The 17,660-nt window shown below is 43.7% G+C and overlaps 1 protein-coding gene across 18 annotated transcripts in view; it reads left to right on the top strand.

The window, feature by feature from the left end:
- The window catches only part of SIRT5 (sirtuin 5), a 31,226-nt gene extending 13,644 nt beyond the window's left edge, over positions 1–17,582 (top strand). For 15 of the 18 annotated variants that reach the window (XM_081245713.1, XM_081245724.1, XM_081245711.1 and 12 more), the window contains 5 exons: positions 1,258–1,345; positions 2,152–2,205; positions 3,617–3,740; positions 5,404–5,519; positions 14,901–15,407. In XM_081245713.1, coding sequence (XP_081101839.1) covers positions 1,258–1,345; positions 2,152–2,205; positions 3,617–3,740; positions 5,404–5,519; positions 14,901–14,976 — 458 coding nt within the window. In that variant the 3' untranslated portion in view covers positions 14,977–15,407. Of the gene's footprint in view, positions 1–1,257; positions 1,346–2,151; positions 2,206–3,616; positions 3,741–5,403; positions 5,520–14,900; positions 15,408–16,552; positions 16,695–17,415 lie in introns of those variants that run through there. The other 3 variants (XR_014016818.1, XM_081245717.1, XM_081245716.1) reach the window with 3 other exon arrangements.
- The last annotated feature ends 78 nt before the right edge of the window (positions 17,583–17,660 follow it).

The following is a 17,660-nucleotide window of genomic DNA, read 5'->3' as shown; positions in this document are numbered from 1 at the left end:
TTCTTTGCGCTTAATGACACCCTCCTCTTCCCTCTTCCTTTTTTTTTTCTTTTTTTCCTTTTTTGCGGTACGCGGGCCTCTCACTGTTGTGGCCGCTCCCGTTGCGGAGCACAGCCTCCGGACGCACAGGCTCAGCGGCTATGGCTCACGGGCCCAGCCGCTCCGCGGCACGTGGGATCTTCCCGGACCGGGGCACGAACCCGTGTCCCCCGCATCGGCAGGCGGACTCCCAACCACTGCGCCACCAGGGAAGCCCCTCTTCCCTCTTCTTAATCCTCTCCCCTTTTCGCTCTCACCGAAAATCTAATCAGTTCATTCATACAAGAGCATAAATGGGTGTGCAGGAATTTCTTCCCAAGGGCATTTAATAGTCTACAAAAGTTCAATCCCAAGAAACGCATTTCAAATTGTGGAATTTCCAGAAGCAGTGACCCAGTGGGGCTCCAGGCTCCCTCTAGTTTAGCTGTCTCTTCAAAAAATAAGTCTCTGGATGTCCTTGCTTGGATCACATACCTCCCTTTTGACCGAACACTACTGCTAGAAGGATAGGCTGCTACGATTGGACCAGTCTGGAACTCGTGCCCGAGCTTGTATCTGGGGATGTGACTGACAGCTCCGTCAGCTGGGCGTGGGATAGAGGAGATGTGGCTCCCCAAAGAAGGAGTCCTGGACAGAGTGAAACAGTGTGTGTTCACCGCAGTGTGATGTGTTCAGCACTGGGCATGGGGTGACTATTTAGTGAATTGAGATCACCTTTTACTGGTTAAGCTCAATAAGTCATTGCTAGTTTGAACAGTTATTTTCTTCATTTGTTAGTTGATTATTTATTGAGCTGCTTTTGTAGAAAAGATTGAAGCCTTATTAAGTCAAAATTAAGATTCTGTAAAACACATCCCAAGCTATTGAGCCTTTATCAGTCATACACTTAGTAAATCCTGCCCTTAGGTTTAGATTGGCTTCTTCTACTCAACAGACTACTTCAGTTCCACCCGAACATCAGGGCGCTCAGAGAGCTCCTTAGTCACACAGCAAGTTATTTCATCCGCCTCTCTCTCCAACAGATCATGCAGTCCAGGAGGGCAGATGTTCTGGCTTGTTCAATAGTACTGCATGCCTTTATGCTCCCTGTGATACCTGGGTTAGGCCCATTTGTTAAAACGATGTATAAAAACTAAATTATTTTGTACCCTTTCAGACGTGGAGACGGTTGCTCCTGAGTATACTAAATTCCAGTCTTGTTTAACTTTTGTTTTTCAGGTAGCTTATTTAAAACTCGATGCACCTCTTGTGGAGTTGTGGCTGAGAATCACAAGAGTCCAATTTGTCCAGCTTTATCAGGAAAAGGGTAATTATACTGCACTACAGAATAGACGTATGTCGTTTTGTCTAAGTTGAATATAAATGTGAAGAAATTGAACATTCATCTAAGATGCCCATGGGTATTTATGAGAAATAAAACTGGGTACAGTACAGCTATATGATAAAAGAAGTATTTTGCTCACAATTTACAATGTTAAGCGAAAGCAACGGAATCTAACTCTGTACAGTATGATCCCAACTTTGTATTTAAAGACACACACACACACACGCACACACACACACACCATGTTGATGTTATCTTTATATAGATAAAAGTCCAGAAGAAAATACAACAAAATATTAACAGGAGTGGTAGGATTATGGGCAATTTTGATTTCTTCTTTATATCTGTCTGAATTTTCCAACACTTCTATGATGAACATTTACTCTTATTATAATTGGGGCAAAAAATTAAGAGTAAACTCAGAATATTGAGAAAAAATTCTACCTGGCCGTTTTAAATCAGTATAAATTATCCACGTAACTTATTAGCATAATGTCATTGCAGATGATTCCAACTAGGATGACATATACCATGCAAATCATGAAAGTCTCCTTAGCACAACAGGTACTCCGCCCGCTTCCCACATACAAATTCCCTCTCCTGAGGTAGAACCAGTGGTAATTGTTTGGTGTCCATCCTCTTAGTACCCTTCTAAGTCAGTGTGTATTCATTAGGAGTTTTGTACCATATACTGCCAGGCAAAGAGACAGTCTTACTGGGTTATCTTATTTCATTGTTCTTCGATTACACCAGTAACGTTCTTTCTTTTCTGATATTATTTACTTCAGGGCTCCAGAACCTGAAACTCAAGATGCCAGAATCCCAGTGGAGAAACTTCCCCGGTGGGTAAAAATCTTTGATCTGTATTTGGTGTTCCAGATTGCAAAAAAAAAGAAAATTAGGAGTCAAAATCCAAGTTCATTTGGTGAGATGCCTCTTAAATGTGCAAATGCCGAAACCAGCCCTGATCTATGTATGAGGCCAAGGGCGAAAGGACCAAAGGTGAAGCAAGCCAGGCTTAAGAGAAGTGCTTCTGCCCTGTCCCTTTCTCCTCTGTGTTATGGCGGGATCCTTTCAGGTCTGAAAGTTTCAGCAGCTGTTATGTTGTAGACACCTAGCAGTGTATATGAAGCATAGAGGCTGGCATCCCGGAACCAACTGGTCCATAAGCCTCAGCTGCTATCCTCTCCATCCTCCTCCCCATCATCACAGTTATTAATCCAGGGTTATGGAGGCAGAAAGAGGTCTTGCAAAGGTGAAGTTGTGGGACCAAATAGAATTTTTGTAGAGTAACAACAACAAAAAACTTTTATGTCAGTTTTTCAAAACTAGACATTAAAATAGCGCTTCCAGAAGTGTTTCTTAGCGCACTAGATCCATGTGAAGTTATAGGCATTACTCGAAAAAAAGATGTCATGTGCTCAAATACATATGGAAGCACTAGATTGAACGAAGTTAAAGTATGTTTCCTTTACCGCAGGACTAATCAGAGCACTGAATGTGTGAAAGTACATTGTTACTCTCTAAAAAGCGATTACGTTAGTATTTCTTTGGCTGACTTAACCGTTTTTATTTTTCTTAATAAGGGTTTCCATTACTAAATTCAAAGTTTTGCTCTAAAAGAACGTTTTCATTACTAAATTCTGAAGTTTTGATCTAAAAGAATCTTGAGTAGGAGATTAATATGATGAAAATGGTGTTTGGGGGAGATTATTTTAGGAGGTAATTATAAGATGACCTGGGGTAGTAGCGAGTGAAAGATGAGAGATTTTTAAGAATTGACGCTGGAGAACTTGGCTAGAGACAGGGCAAGAGAGAGGTGAATCTGAGAGAAGAAAGGAGGAGGTCACTGATGAAATTAACAAGCAGTTGACGTGTTAGAGGCAAACCTCAGCCAAGTACATTCCTCCCGGGCCTGGCTGACCGCGAGCACGCCTGTGCCCATGACCGTGGGGAAGCAGCTGGGGAAGAGACAGCTGTTTAGAAGGAGAACAGCGAGGCTGGCTGAAACGCCTCCACCAGCACGTCAGCCCAGTGTGTCCAGACAAAATAGAAACTTCATAAGGGCAGGTAAAACTACACCTTCAGGACAAGCTCATGTGCGCTGGAGGGAAGGGATGGGGGATAGGAAGGCTCAGAGTGACCTACCTGGACAGACTGGGCCTGGTGCAGCCCCTGGCTGTCCCCGCTCCACCTGGGCAGACCTTCCTGAGAGCAGGTCTTGGGGTTGGCGTAAGGATGGCGCTCTTCCAGGTGTGGAGAGGCAGCGTGCGGGGGCCTGCTGCGACCGCACGTGGTGTGGTTTGGAGAACACCTGGACCCTGCCGTCCTGGAGGAGGTTGACAGGGAGCTGGCCGTCTGTGACCTGTGTCTAGTGGTAGGTCATGCCCGTCCCTGATGCTTGGGCTGCTCTGAAACACCAGGCGGGGGGTGGGGGTGGGGGTTGCTTCCTTCCTCCCTCCCCCTCTTTTCCCTCCTCCCGCTTCCCCTCCTTCTCCCTCTCTCCCCCTCCTCCCTCCCTTCCTTTCTTTTCTTAAGGGTGTGTTGAGAGTCTGGGGGTGCCCTACAGAAAAACTAAGAAACGGTGAATAAGATATGCTCTCAAACTATGAAACTATGGAAGACCATGTCTGGGGCTTCTCAAAGCCTTTCCCCCCTGGAAGAGAAATAATGAAAAGAGCATGTTATTGGTTCTGATTTTGAAAGTAACACATGCTCGTTATTAAATGTGAGAAAATACAAAAAAGTATAAAATTATAAAGAAGAAATTAGAGATCTCCAATAATTCCACCATCCACAAATAGTCACTGTTAGCATTTTGGTGTGATCTCTTCTAGACCAGAGGGGAGCGAACTATGCTAATGTACATCGTCTTGTGAACGCAGCTGTATTGGAGCATAGCCATACCCTGTCTTCTATGTATTGCCTATGGCTGCTGCCATACTATAATAGAGTTGAGTATTTGTGACAGAGACTGCATGGCCTGCAAAGCCTAAAAAATTTACTATCTGGCCCTTTACACAAAGTTTACCCACCCTGGTCTAGACCTTTTCTTATGCAGATGTAGACATATTCAAATTCAAAAGTGGGTTCATACTATATGTTCTCCTTGGAAGCTGCTTTATTCACATAGCAGTTCACTTAGCCTATTTCATGTCCGTACGTCCAAATCCACATCATCTTTTAACTGGCTGCGTGGTGTTCCATTGTATGGATATAAAAGGACATAGTTAACCAATCCTCCACTGTTGGACGCTTAGGCTGTTTCAGATTTTGGTATTTTAAACAGTGCTATGATGAACGTCCTTAGATGTAACTCTTAGCACGCTCTTCAAGTTATTTCCTGAGGGCAGATTTCCTGGAAGTGGAATTAATGGGACAAAGGGCATGCATGTTTCAAATTCTCCTAACACATCTCTAAGAGTAGAAGCGGCCTCTCATGGGTGCGTGTTCATTCAGCTGGTATTTCTTGAGTGCGTCCCACTGTTGAATCTAGTATCAATGTACTTGATAGATGGTTAAGCAAGGAAAGCTGGCTTGTAAAACTTGGTCTGGTCTCCCTGCTCTTGTAAAGAATGTTTATAAATATATATTCATAGAGAAAAACCCGAAAGAATATACATCAAAATGTAAACAGTGATAATCTTGGTAGAAGTAGGATTATGAATGACACGTATGTGTTTTCTCTTTGTATTTTCTAACTTAAAAGGAACATGGATTATTTGCATCTCTTCAAAGAGCAGAAGCAAAACTAAAATGAACCCCCTCTGGGTGACGATCGAGTCATTTCTTTGCCATTCTCTCCGTGTGTGCAGCTCTTCTCTTCGTATCGCGTGTCCTTCCCGAATTCTAGGGATCAGCCAGAGGGGTGCCTCCTGCCTCCCTGTTTGTCCCTCAGACGCTCTCCATTTATCCCATCCAGCTTAGCTGTCCTCACACCTGCCACCACAAACTGGCCCAGGTTTCTGATAGGTTTTCTGAAAAGCTGTTTCTTCTCCATGGTGTGGTCATTTGTCCGTTTCCGTTTGTTTGCTCTGTAGGTGGGAACTTCCTCGGTGGTCTACCCCGCCGCCATGTTTGCCCCCCAGGTGTCTGCCCGGGGGGTACCGGTGGCCGAATTTAACATGGAAGCCACCCCTGCAACGAACACATTCAGGTACCGGGGTCACCAAGGTGGGAATGCACGCTATTGAGCAGGTTTGGACGAGGTCATCCAAGCAGATTTTACCTACTATTTTAATTTAAAAACACGGAGTTTGTGTTTTCTTATTTGGCCTATAGTTGCTTTGATGGAAGAAAACAAAGTATTAAACCTAGCTGAAGGTAGCTGTGTCTTTTTACGGGACGTTTGCCATAGGGTTTTTGTTTTTCACATTTTGAAAGTTCTTCCTTGATTCTTCAGACTTTACTTTTTTTTTTTTTTTCCTGGTACACGGGCCTCTCACTGTTGTGGCCTCTCCTGTTGCGGAGCACAGGCTCCGGACGCGCAGGCTCAGCAGCCATGGCTCACGGGCCCAGCTGCTCCGCGGCATGTGGGATCCTCCTGGACCAGGGCTCGAACCCGTGTCCCCTGCATCGGCAGGTGGACTCTCAACCACTGCACCACCAGGGAAGCCTAGACTTTACTTTTATTTGTATTTTTAAGCTAGATTTAGTAATGGCATTTAGAGGTAGGTCAGCTGAAGACTCAGCACGTAAGCCCAGGAGATACCCATGCGGAACTCCATCACCCACTCTTCTCACTGTGGGGCTCCCTGAGCAAATGCCTCTTTGGTCTTACTGTCAAGAATATTTGTACTTGTGGCCATATTATGATACTGATCCTGTTTCCCAAATTTGTGTGCAAAGTGTAGATTATCGCAGTATTCATTTGTAGTCTCATTCTAGGTTCCATTTTATGTCTTCACCTTTGTTTTGCTTTTTTTCACCCCTGCTTTTCTCTCTTCATTTTTAATGTAGTTTATATATTCTTGTCAGTCTGTTTAATTCCTTTCCAGAATAAGGTAGACTATAAACAAATAAATAAATATGAATAAATAAAAGAAAACTTCACTGAAGCTTCTTGTCACTACTTTAGTCAGTGGTTTTTACCTCAGGTTTTAAAAATCTGATGACCCAGGAGATTCTGGTGTAATTGGTGTGAGGTGTAGCCTGAGCCCTATGACTTTTGTAAGCTTTCTAGGTGATTCTAATGTGCAGCCAGGTTGAGAACCAATGCTCTTTTTCATTGGGATAAAATTGTGTCACAGACAATGTGGAAACACTCAAATATAATCCTCTTCAGGTGAGTGAGCTGACTTTCTTCCTAGACTTCTCCAGGTCTTTTTAATCAGCTACAGCCTATGTGCTTTGACCATAGTTCTTCATTTGTGTATAAGAGGTGGGAACTAGGAAGGCACCTTTTAAATTTATTTATTTAATAATTTATTTATTTTTGCCTGTGTTGGGTCTTCGTTGCTGCACGCGGGCTTTCTCTAATTGTGTCGACGGGCTTCTCATTGCGGTGGCCTCTCCCGTTGCAGAGCACAGGCTCCAGGCACACAGGCTTCAGCAGCTGTGGCACGCAGGCTCAGCAGTTGTGGCTCACGGGCTCCAGAGCGCAGGCTCAGCAGCTGTGGCACATGGTCTAGCCGCTCCGCGGCATGTGGGATCCTCCCGGACCAGGGCTCGAACCCGTGTCCCCTGCACTGGCAGGTGGACTCCCAACCCCTGCGCCACCAGGGAAGTGCCAGGAAGGCACCTGTCAAAACATTGCCTTCTATGTGAAACTTACACTCTGAAAATGACACAATGCTGCTGGAAGAAATACAGAAGACCTAAGTATATGGAAGGACATAGCTGAAGAGAGTCCAGAAAATAAACCTCATGTTTATAGTCAACTGATTTTTGAAAAGGGTATGAAAACAAATCAGAAAGGGAAAGAATAATCTTTTTAACAAATGGTGCTGGAACAGCTGGATAGCCACCTGCAAAAGAATGAAATTGGACCCCTTAATTACACCATAAACAAAAGTGGATCACAGACCTAAATGTAAGAGCTAAAACTATAAATTTCTTAAAAGAAAATATAGGAGTAAATCTTTGTGACCTTAAGTTAGTCAAAGCCTCCTCGACATGACATCAAAAGCACAAGTAGCATAAGAAAAATGGATAAATTGAACTTCATCAAAGTTAAAGCTTCTGTGCTTCAATGGACACCACCACTAAAATGAAAAAAAAAATCCATAGAATGGGAGAAAATATTGGCAAGTCTAATATTTTAAAGGAACTGGTATCCAGAATATATAAAGAACTCTCACAACTCAATAATGAAAAGACGAATAACCCAATTAAAAAGTGGGCCAAAGATTTGAATAGACACTTCTCCAAATATATATATATACATGGTCAATAGGCACATTGAAAAGATGCTGAGCATCATTAATCATTAGGGAAATACAAATTAAAACCGCAACCAGATACCACATAATCACTAGCATGGCTATAATTTAAAAAATGGAGAATCACAAGTGTTGGTGAAGAAACTGGACCGCTCATACATCGCTGGTGGGAATGTAAAATGATTCAGCTGCTTTGGAAAACAGTATGGTGGTTCCTCAAAAGATTACATACACAGTTGACATATAACCCAGCAATTCTACTCCTAGGTATGTAGTCAAGAGAAATGAAAATATATGTCTACACAAAAATGTGTACATGAATGTTTATAGTAGCATTGATCATAATAAAAAATGGAAACAACCCACATGTCCTTTAACTGATGAATGGATAAACAAAACTTGTTATCTATACAATGGAACGTTATTCAGCCATAAAAAGAATGAAGTACTGATACATGCTACGACATGGAAGATGCTTGAAAACATTATATTTAGTGAAAGAAGCCAGGCACACAAGATCAAATATTGTATGATTCTGTTTTGTACGAGATACCCGGAATAGGCAAATCAACAGAGATGGAAGGTAGATCAGTGGTTGTCTAGGGTTGGGGTGGGGAGGAATGGGGAATAACTAACTGCTAATGGTACGGGTTTACTTTGGGATGATGAAGATGTTCTAAAGTTGCTTGTGGTGATGGTTGTACAGTTCTGTGAATATACTCAAAAACCTGTTAAATTATACCTTTTAAATGAGTGGATTGTAAGTGAATTATATCTCAATAAAGTTGTTCTATTAAAAAAGTTATTGTCTTCTAACTTACCCACTAAAATATTGGTACATTGTGGCACTTACATGTAGCACCTGGGCTACTTAGCATCATCAAAAGTAACATCGCAGCCAGGTAACCCAAGCCTCTTGTCTGCTTGAAGGAGCATCAGAACGCTCCCAGGTGGGGACAGGGTAAATTTTCTGAAGCAGGAAATGCGGTTCATCCCCAAATTCTGTTCTTCTTCGAATGTGGCTTATTTTCAGTCAGTTGATCTCCAGCTCATCTCTAATAAGTGTACAGAAAAGTATACATCATTGTAGAAAAGTAAAATGCAGATAGGGAAAAAGAAGAAAATAAAACTCGAGTGTTTCCACAACCCAAGATAAGAGTTGGCCTCTGCCTTTCACGCTCAGGACTGACCAGGAAGGACTGGGCATCTGTCGTGTTAGTCTTCATGTGAAAGGAAATGGAACTTGGTGGTTTCCATGCAAGTTAAGAAGAGATTCTTGGCATGTACTAATGATACCACTTCATAAGTTGGGCCTCCTAAAGCCGCAGACCTGCTTCAGCTGCTACTCTTCTTCAACCAGAATTCTTCAGCTTCACGTCCTGAAAACCTGCCGTGTCTCTGTTTAGACAAACAGGCTACTTGCTAGTCAGAGACTTTGATCGGATTTGGACAGCACCGACCGCAAGAACCACGAGAACAGATGCCTGTGGGCTTCTTTGGGAGCCGAGACTCTCTGTACCACTGAGTCTGGGAATTTTCCCAGATGATTGTAACTGACCAGTGAAGCCAGCAATGCTTTAGTCTATAGGCGTCATCAAAGCTGACATTTAGAGGAGACGTGGGTGATCATCTTCGCATCCTACTCAGCTTTTCAAATGGGGAACCAAGCCCGGAGTGAATAAGAGGCTTGTTTAAACAGGCAACTCAACCAAAGCAGAAATTTCTCACATCTTATGTGTAACAGATGTTGGCCGATCTTTAATTAGGTCAAGGGGTCAGCAAACTGCTGCCTGTAGGCCAGATGCACCCACCATGCTTTTTGTAAATAAAGTTTTATTGGAACCTAGCCACCGCCACATGTTCCTGTGTTGTCTGTGGCTGCTATTGTACTTAAACAGCGGAAGTGAGGAGTTGCAGCAGAGACTGTCTGGCCTGCAAAGATGAAAATATTTACTCTCTGGCTCTTTACAGAAAGCAAATTGCCAACCCCTGCTCTAGGTTATAATAAGAAAAATGAAAATTGGAGTGATATCTCCTTTTAACCTGATTTTCTTCATTACCTAAATAGGTAGTGGGAATGGCTGCCTCTGTTTTAAACTTGGATCTCACAAGACTCCTTTGACCTTGTACAAGTTTGGATTCTTTGCCCCAATTCTAATTTAGAGACTACGTCGTGTAGAATTTACCTCCCACTGAAAAGTATTAATATTTTCAAGGTGTTAATTTAATTAGTTCCAGTTTTTTTTTTTTTTTTCCGTGTCCCAGATGGTTGTCTTAGATGATTTCTGAAAAACCATTACACACGAGGCTTTTTCAGATTTAGGCTTCGAGGTTTGGGCTGTTACTCATTCCCAGAGGTCCTTGGCAAGTAAGGGTCTGCGTGCATTTGTTGAGGCAGAAATGGGATTTGTGCTCCTGAGACACTGGTGTGCAGGGCTTTCCGAGCACCCTGGGCCCTCCACGCCCAGCGACCACCTGTTGTTCATCTTTGCATTTCTCTAAACTTTGGAATTTAGTCAAAGCCCATCATTGTTTATGTAGTACCTACTATGTACTAGGCACTGCTCTGGGTGCTTAGGATAGGATATATTAGTAAACAATACACAAACCCTACCATGGGAAGGTGGCATTCTAGCGGTGGAGGCAAATAGTACACAATAAGGATAATAAATGTGCAAATTCTGTGGCCTATGAGAAGTGGGGATTAGGCTGTGGGAAAAGCAAAGGTCGAGCTGGGGGGAGCAGGTGGGTCGCAGGATTCAGTGGGTAGGTGGGGGAGCCTCACTGAGAAGCGGCCTGAGCAGACTTGCAGGAGGGGAAGTAGTTGGCTAAAGAGGTATCTGGGCTAAGAGCTTTCCAGATGCTGGGACCAGCTGGAACAAAGGCCCCAAGGGGAAAGCAAGCCTGGGCGGTTTGAGGGCAGCAGGGAGGCCAGCATGCTTGGAGAGGAAGGAGCGGGTAGGCGCTCCAGGAGAGGTAGAGGGGTCAGTATGGTGAGGAAGTGCCCTGTGTGCTGGGCAAGTGCCCCCAGAGGAAGCTCACTGCAGGTGGAGTTGAGAAGTCTCAGGAATTCTTAGCTAGAAGATGGTTTTATCGCTTGTCTTATTTATGTAAGAGTGTATACAAGAGTGTAAAGAGGTTAGTTCTTTTAATTTACAGTTGATCACATTTGATAGGGAAGGCCAGTGCTCTCCCAGGCTGCATTATCAGGGTAGGGGGTAGGTGCCCTGTTAGTCCATGCAGAGGGGCCCTGTGGTCTGTTAACCAAAAAAAGTCATTTAAAGCAAGAATATAATAAAAAAGGACACAAGTATTTCATTTTAATTTAAAGCATAAATGTGCATTCATTTGCCTTTTTTTTTTCTGATAGAGCCAAAGGCCTTTTCTTTGAGTAGGAATCTACTGATTGGAGCTCACCTTTCTTGCATAAATCATATTCATAATCCTCCTGGTGTTCCTCAAATTTCCCTGAAGAGAAAAATCACCTGAGCCTTTATTTTATAAAACAAAACAGATAACCAAGAAAATCAGATCCCAAGGCCCCAGTCTGGACTTCCTGAGTCAGAATATCCAGGGCAAGAGGGCTGTTTATTTGTATATTTAACAAGTGACCTAGGTGATTCTTATCATCAGGAAATCTTGGAAAACACTGGAATACAACTCCTGGTTTAGATATTTTTCTGTTTGTTTGTGTTTTTGGGGGCCACGCTGTGAGGCTTGCAGGAACTTAGTTCCCCACCCAGGGGTTGAACCCACGCCCTCGGCAGTGAAAGCACAGAGTCCTAACCACTGGATCACCAGGGAATTCCCTGTTTTTTCTTTTTCTAAGTGGAGAAAGAACATACAAAAAAAGACTTGTGAAGCAATCCCCCTCATCTTTTCCACCTACATCTAATTTGACAGAATTATTTTTAATAACTTGTTATGTCTTTCCAAAACATTCAGCTAATTTTCCTAGAAATAACCCTCTTTTAATAGCTATATTTTTGCATTAATTAAATTTTTAATTAAATTGGATCATTACATTAACCAGTAAAAGTGGCGTGAACATATTCTGGGCAAAACACAGTGGTCTTGGTAATCCTACAGTGGGAGGGGTGAGGGGAAAGGCACTGGGCTGCTAGAACAGGCATCTTCAGACACCTTTGTTCTTGTTCCCTGTTTACTTTTTTTGTTTTTTTTGTTTTTTTGCGGTACGCGGGCCTCTCACTGCTGTGGCCTCTCCCGTTGCGGAGCACAGGCTCCGGATGCGCAGGCTCAGCGGCCATGGCTCACGGGCCCAGCCGCTCCGCGGCATGTGGGATCTTCCCGGACTGGGGCACGAACCTGTGTCCCCTGCGTCGGCAGGCGGACTCTCAACCACCGCACCACCAGGGAAGCCCCCCGTTTACATTTTTAAACTTGACATCTAACATTTATCAAAATCATTGAAAAAGATGTGATTCCGAATTACTGGAAATAAAATACCAACATTTAAAAATAAAACTGCCATTATCCTAAACTGCCATTTAAATGTATCCAGTCAAATCTAAATGTCACAACTACTTGATACCCACGTCATCCATTTACAGAATAAATATACGAGCCCTTTTTAACAATGAGAACCTTCACATTTTTTCTTTTTCTCTTTGAACTTGTATTCCCATCCTACTTCTACCTAGAAATTTATGTTAATGTATTTTTATGCTTGAAAATCTTTTGTTGACTATCCTATTATATTCTGCTGTAAAATATATGAGTTACTTAACTATTTTCAAGTTCTTTAAAACTTAAAAATTGTTCCATTGAAAAATTCTTGTAGATGGAATTACCACTGCAGTAATTTATAGTACTAAGTTGTTGAAAACAACAAATGATACATTTTGATGAATAATTCCATACAAGTAAAACGATGGGAAATGCATCTCTTAATAGATGCATGGGGCATGAGTTTTTTGAATTAGTTCGGGTATCCATGGCTGAGTATTACGTATTGTTAGAAGGAGATAGAGTTCATGTTGTTGTAGCCCATTCGGCCTGTGGCCACAGGAGACAAACCTGTATTCTGAGAAGATCAGGTTTCCTGACCCACTGCAGTGAGCGAGACCCCAGAGGAACCGTGGGGCATGTCCCCAAACAAAGGAAAAGATGGAGTTATTGTAGGATTTGGAAGGAGGGTTGAGTTTAGGTGAAGTTTAAATGAAGCAGTTTTTGATAGACTCAGCAACTAGCAGGGCTGTGGGTGTGGAGAGGGGTCAGATCTGCTCTGGCTGCAAAGTGGCCACAAGGTCCTGTTTCCTTGAAGGTAGATGTGGAACCCTGGTCCCAGACACCCCTTACCTGGAGCTCTGCACCTGGGTTGGAAGTAAGGCTGCTTCTCGGAGGCAAAGTGGCTTAGGTCCTCCAGACACAGAGGATATTTCATTCTTTACTGCCGTCATACTGGTAGTGTATGATTTTAGAGGACAATTCCCACTCAGTGAGTGACAAAGCAGTGGTCGCTCAGAGAAGGGAGTTGTTAGGATATTGCGCAGCTTGTCTTGGGGGGAAAAATTGGGTTTCTTACTAGCTTTGCAGCTGGCTGTATCTGTGTCTCTAATTCCGGTCTGAGGGATGGCGGGGCAGATTTTTACTGGCCGAGCTAAACTTTACCTTTTCAATGTCCAATGTCAATTGTAATTCTTTGTTTTTGCTTTTTTAAAAAAATATTTATTTATTTGGTTGCACTGGGCCTTAGTTGCAACAGGCGGGCTCCTTAGTTGTGGCACATGGGCTCCTTAGTTGTGGCAGGCGGGCTCCTTAGTTGCAGCTTGTGGGCTCCTTAGTTGCAGCATGCATGTGGGATTTAGTTCCCTGATGAGGGATCGAACCCAGGCCCCATGAATTGGGAGTGCAGAGTCTTATCCACTGCGCCACCAGGGAAGTCCCAGTTTTTGCTTTTTATAGATGAAAGTACTGAGAAACCTGGGCCACATAAACCCTGGGCGTGAAAGGAATTTCATTATGGCATCACCACTCAGATTTTGGACCTCCTTCCAAGTTATATGCTGAAATACCCATGGTAATCTTGAATCACGTTTAGTGATCTGTTCATTGACAATTTTATAAGACCCTCTTTCAATTTTACTGAAAGCAAGGATGAAACGGCCCTGCTTGCATGTGTTACCCGGTCTTTAGAAACCATTTGTTTTCTCAGATCCACATGGATATTTCAGACATCCCTTTCTTTTCACGTTCTGGGATAAGGCGCCATTGTAAGCTTTGGGATGGGTGAGGTGAGGTGCAGCTTGCTTTGGTAAATAGGGAGGAGGGTGAATGTGGAAAGGGGCCCAAGGGAGAACATGTGGAAGTTGAGGCTCTCGGTGCCCGGCTGTGAGTCTCGGAAAGTCCTCAAGGGACTCTGCTGGGGCGGAGCTTTCCAGTGGCCAGTGTTCCACACGCTGCCAGTGGTAGAAGGATCAGAGAGGCCATTTGGTCAGGGATGTCTGTTTGTGGCACAGAGAACAGAGTATTCAAGGGCTAAGGCATTCATGATTTGTGTTGTATCAAGAATAAGTAATATGACCAAATGCTTTTTTCATTTTTAACTGTGCTCAGTTGATTTTCTTATTAACAATACACTAGAATTAGTTGGGTATTTTTTCCCCCTGTCCTAAATGCTTTCCCTTGAAAAGGAAGCAGAAGTCGTTGGTTTTTCTTCTTTTCTCTCCCTCCTCTTTCCTTGATCTTTCTCTTTTTCCTGCTTTCTGACTGCGAGTCAGGGCTAGTCGCGAATTCCAGTGGCCGGCTTGAGAGGCCTGTGGACTCAGGTGAAGTCCTTATGGTCCACGTGGTGCAGGAGGTTCTTTTTTTCTTGTCCTTATTACCTGTGAGTAAGATTTTGTAAAACTTACACTATGTCAGTTATGAGTTTGGCAAAGCAATCACAAACTACAGCCATGTCTCCCCTTCTTCCTTAAAAGAAAATCCTTTATAGCACCTAAAGTCTAGGCAATCGCTTTCCCAAATTCCCTTGGTGACGGGGGCCAACCCATAGTGAAGTGTCTGCATTTGGAGTTTTCAGAAACCGCATTTGTGAGAATGTGAATTTTACTCTGGTTGTAACTAAGAAAGTTGACTTGCTGAAGCAGAATGTTCATCTTGCTCATAACTCTGCTGTGTTTGTCCTTCTATTTCAGGTTTCATTTCCAGGGGCCATGTGGGACGATGCTTCCTGAAGCCCTTGCGCCTCATGAGACTGAAACTGTTTCTTAATTGCCCTGAGGAAGGAAGAAATCACAGCGCATCTACCAGGCCACCAACAGGAGAAACAGTCTTGTGGATGGTGAGCTGAATACTGAAAGGTCTGAATATATCTTCTGGAATCCAAACTGCTGATAAGTGATGGGACTTAGAAGAAATAGTAGTAAACGTGTTTAGAAGGAGAAGTCACAGAACTTCTCAAGTCAATTCATGTTATTTGGTTTGAACCTAAACATAAGATACCTCTGATGTGTTTGGTTGGTTACCAGGAGGGAAACAACTTTGTAATTAGATTGTCTAAAAAAAGTAATTTTTTTTTTTTTTTGCTATTTGGGTAGAGGGGTAAAACCCTGGTATTTCTGATTTTTGTGCAAGGTTTGGTGGAAAATAAAATCCCTTTCTACAGCAGGTAATTGACTGTATAAAGATGTTACCCCAAGAGAGATCTTTGTTGGGGACTTTTTCTTGTCAGTGTTTATCTTGTTTGGCTGCCTAACCTCAGTTCCAGGGGGATAGCTTACAACAAGAATTCAGGCAAGGAAGGAAGAGAAAATTAGCAATAAGGTAGAAAATGAGGATGAGAAAAAAGAGTAATGCAAATATATGGACTCCAAGGATAAACACAGCTGCCTAAAATTTAGCACTGGCCTTCCGAGCAGCCAAGGAGGAAAGGGAGAGGTGATGGTTGGTCGTTCCTCAGTATTATAAACACAGAAGGACATTTCTCACTATCATCAACACATGCTTCCCCCAACGCTGAATTTTGAAGGGAGCTTTTCCCGTGGGACTTGAACGTTTTATGCTCATACTACCTCTGCGTAAAGTAGGAAGAATACAGCCCTCTCCTCAAGAATACAGCCCTCTCCTCAAGTCCACCATCTAATGCAGCACCCAGGGATGCCTGCTGCCGGCAAGGCGAGCATCAGAGGCCTGACGGAGGAGCGGCCTTCAGTAAACAGCGCATGAAGCTCGTGCATAACTAGCTCCCTTGGATCAGGTGGGCTCCCTGGGTGATTATGCAGCTGGGCCACATCATCCCCACCCCTTACAAAATTGCATTTAATATTACACCCTTGGCGTTTGTAGAAGTAGATGATAAAACACTGTGACATAAAACTTTGTACTGCATTTGCAAGTCATGCCTTTTAATAAATCCCAGGTATTCTTTGCATGGGCAAGAGGGGTGCCCATAACCCACAGGGAGTCTGAAAGATCAGCCAGGCACCCTGAGGGCTCCTGTCATGTACTTTTACATGGGTGGGTCAAAGCATGCACACTGAGGGGACTTGTAATACTTACAATGCAGTTTTTGTACATAAAGTACCATCAGTCACTTCTAGTAGGTTTGTTGTAGGGCTTCTCAAAAGTGCACTCTATACAATTCCCTAGTGTCAGCAGTAATGGAAGTCAGAACACTGTTTCAGGGAGTCAGACTATATTTTTAATTTGTAATTTCTATCTGACCAAGATCCAGATATTTCAGAACTGTTCTTTGCAACTCCCTTCCTACTAGGTTGTTGGTACCAGTAGCTGTTTTTGTTTCTGTTTTGTCATTTTTGTTCGTGTTTTGGTCTTGTTTTTAACCTAGGAATTGCTTCCAGATCAGAGCAGAGGAAAAGCGAATTGAAAATACTCCAAAATTTATGTGAGGTAGGATTATTCAATTCAATTTAATATTTACTGAACATCTGCCATATGATAGACATTAGAAATACAGTGCTTAGAGAGGGATGGACCGTCCCTCAAGGAGTTCACAAAGGCTGGGTTGGGACAATTGTCATATAAACTGGTCAACAGCGTGGAAGCTATAGTTACAGAAATCTGTTCAAGATTCAGAGAATGCAATTAGAGATGAGCAGAGTGGGGATGGGGTCGATCTTAAGGTGCGCTTGAAAGTCTTTAAGAGGAAGTCAGCCTGGGTGGGAGTTTTTGAAGTATAAATAGGAGTTCCAAGGGCAGAGTGTGTATCACTAGAGCATGTCCAAATACAAGGCAAATATGGAATAGCTTGGTTTGTTCAGAGAAAGATGGATCATTTGCTATCGTATAATGGGTGAGAGAAGATAAACACAAAGGTCATGAAGGGCCACGTATGCTAGGAAATGAAGTAAGTATACTTGGGGCGGGGGCAGGGGCATAAATATACACAGTACGGGGGTTGCGTCACCAAGTGATGGTAGGATGGGCAGACACCGTGCAAGGTCCTGGGGTTCCAGCAGGGAACCGGGGAGGGGGGTCCCCGCTCTCAGTGAGCTCCCGTTCTACCGGGAGAGTCAGACAACAAGCTGTTAGGGCGAGGAGTCAGTGATGGGACACAGAACAGGCAGTGGCCGAGGGCTGGAGGTCAGGGATGCCCGTGAGAGGGCGGCCGAGGTCGCCACGCACACGTTTGGTGCTGAGCATCGGTTTAAATCCGAGTCTGTCGACCTTGTTTCTCGTCGCCGACAACAGGGCTGAAGGGCATGGGGTCCTGCCGCTATAGCGCACTTCTTCCTTTTGAAACGGCACTTCCGTGGGGAGTGCGGAAAGCCGAATCTGTTGTACAAATACTGGTTAACGGGATCGACCAAGCGGATCTCGGAGCTAAAAAGGCGGCGATAGGGCGACTGGGGCTTGTGGTCACCGGATGGCGGGACCTGCGAGCCCGCCTCAAGGAGCGCGAGGACCCAGCCAACCCTGCTCTCGGCATCCCCGCC

Source organism: Mesoplodon bidens (assembly GCF_964165515.1).
Source record: "Mesoplodon bidens genome assembly, chromosome: 10".
In the NCBI taxonomy this organism is placed as follows: Eukaryota; Metazoa; Chordata; class Mammalia; order Artiodactyla; family Ziphiidae; genus Mesoplodon; species Mesoplodon bidens.
The sequence above is the reverse complement of the archived record's forward strand: the minus strand, read 5'-3'. Positions and strand labels throughout refer to the sequence as shown.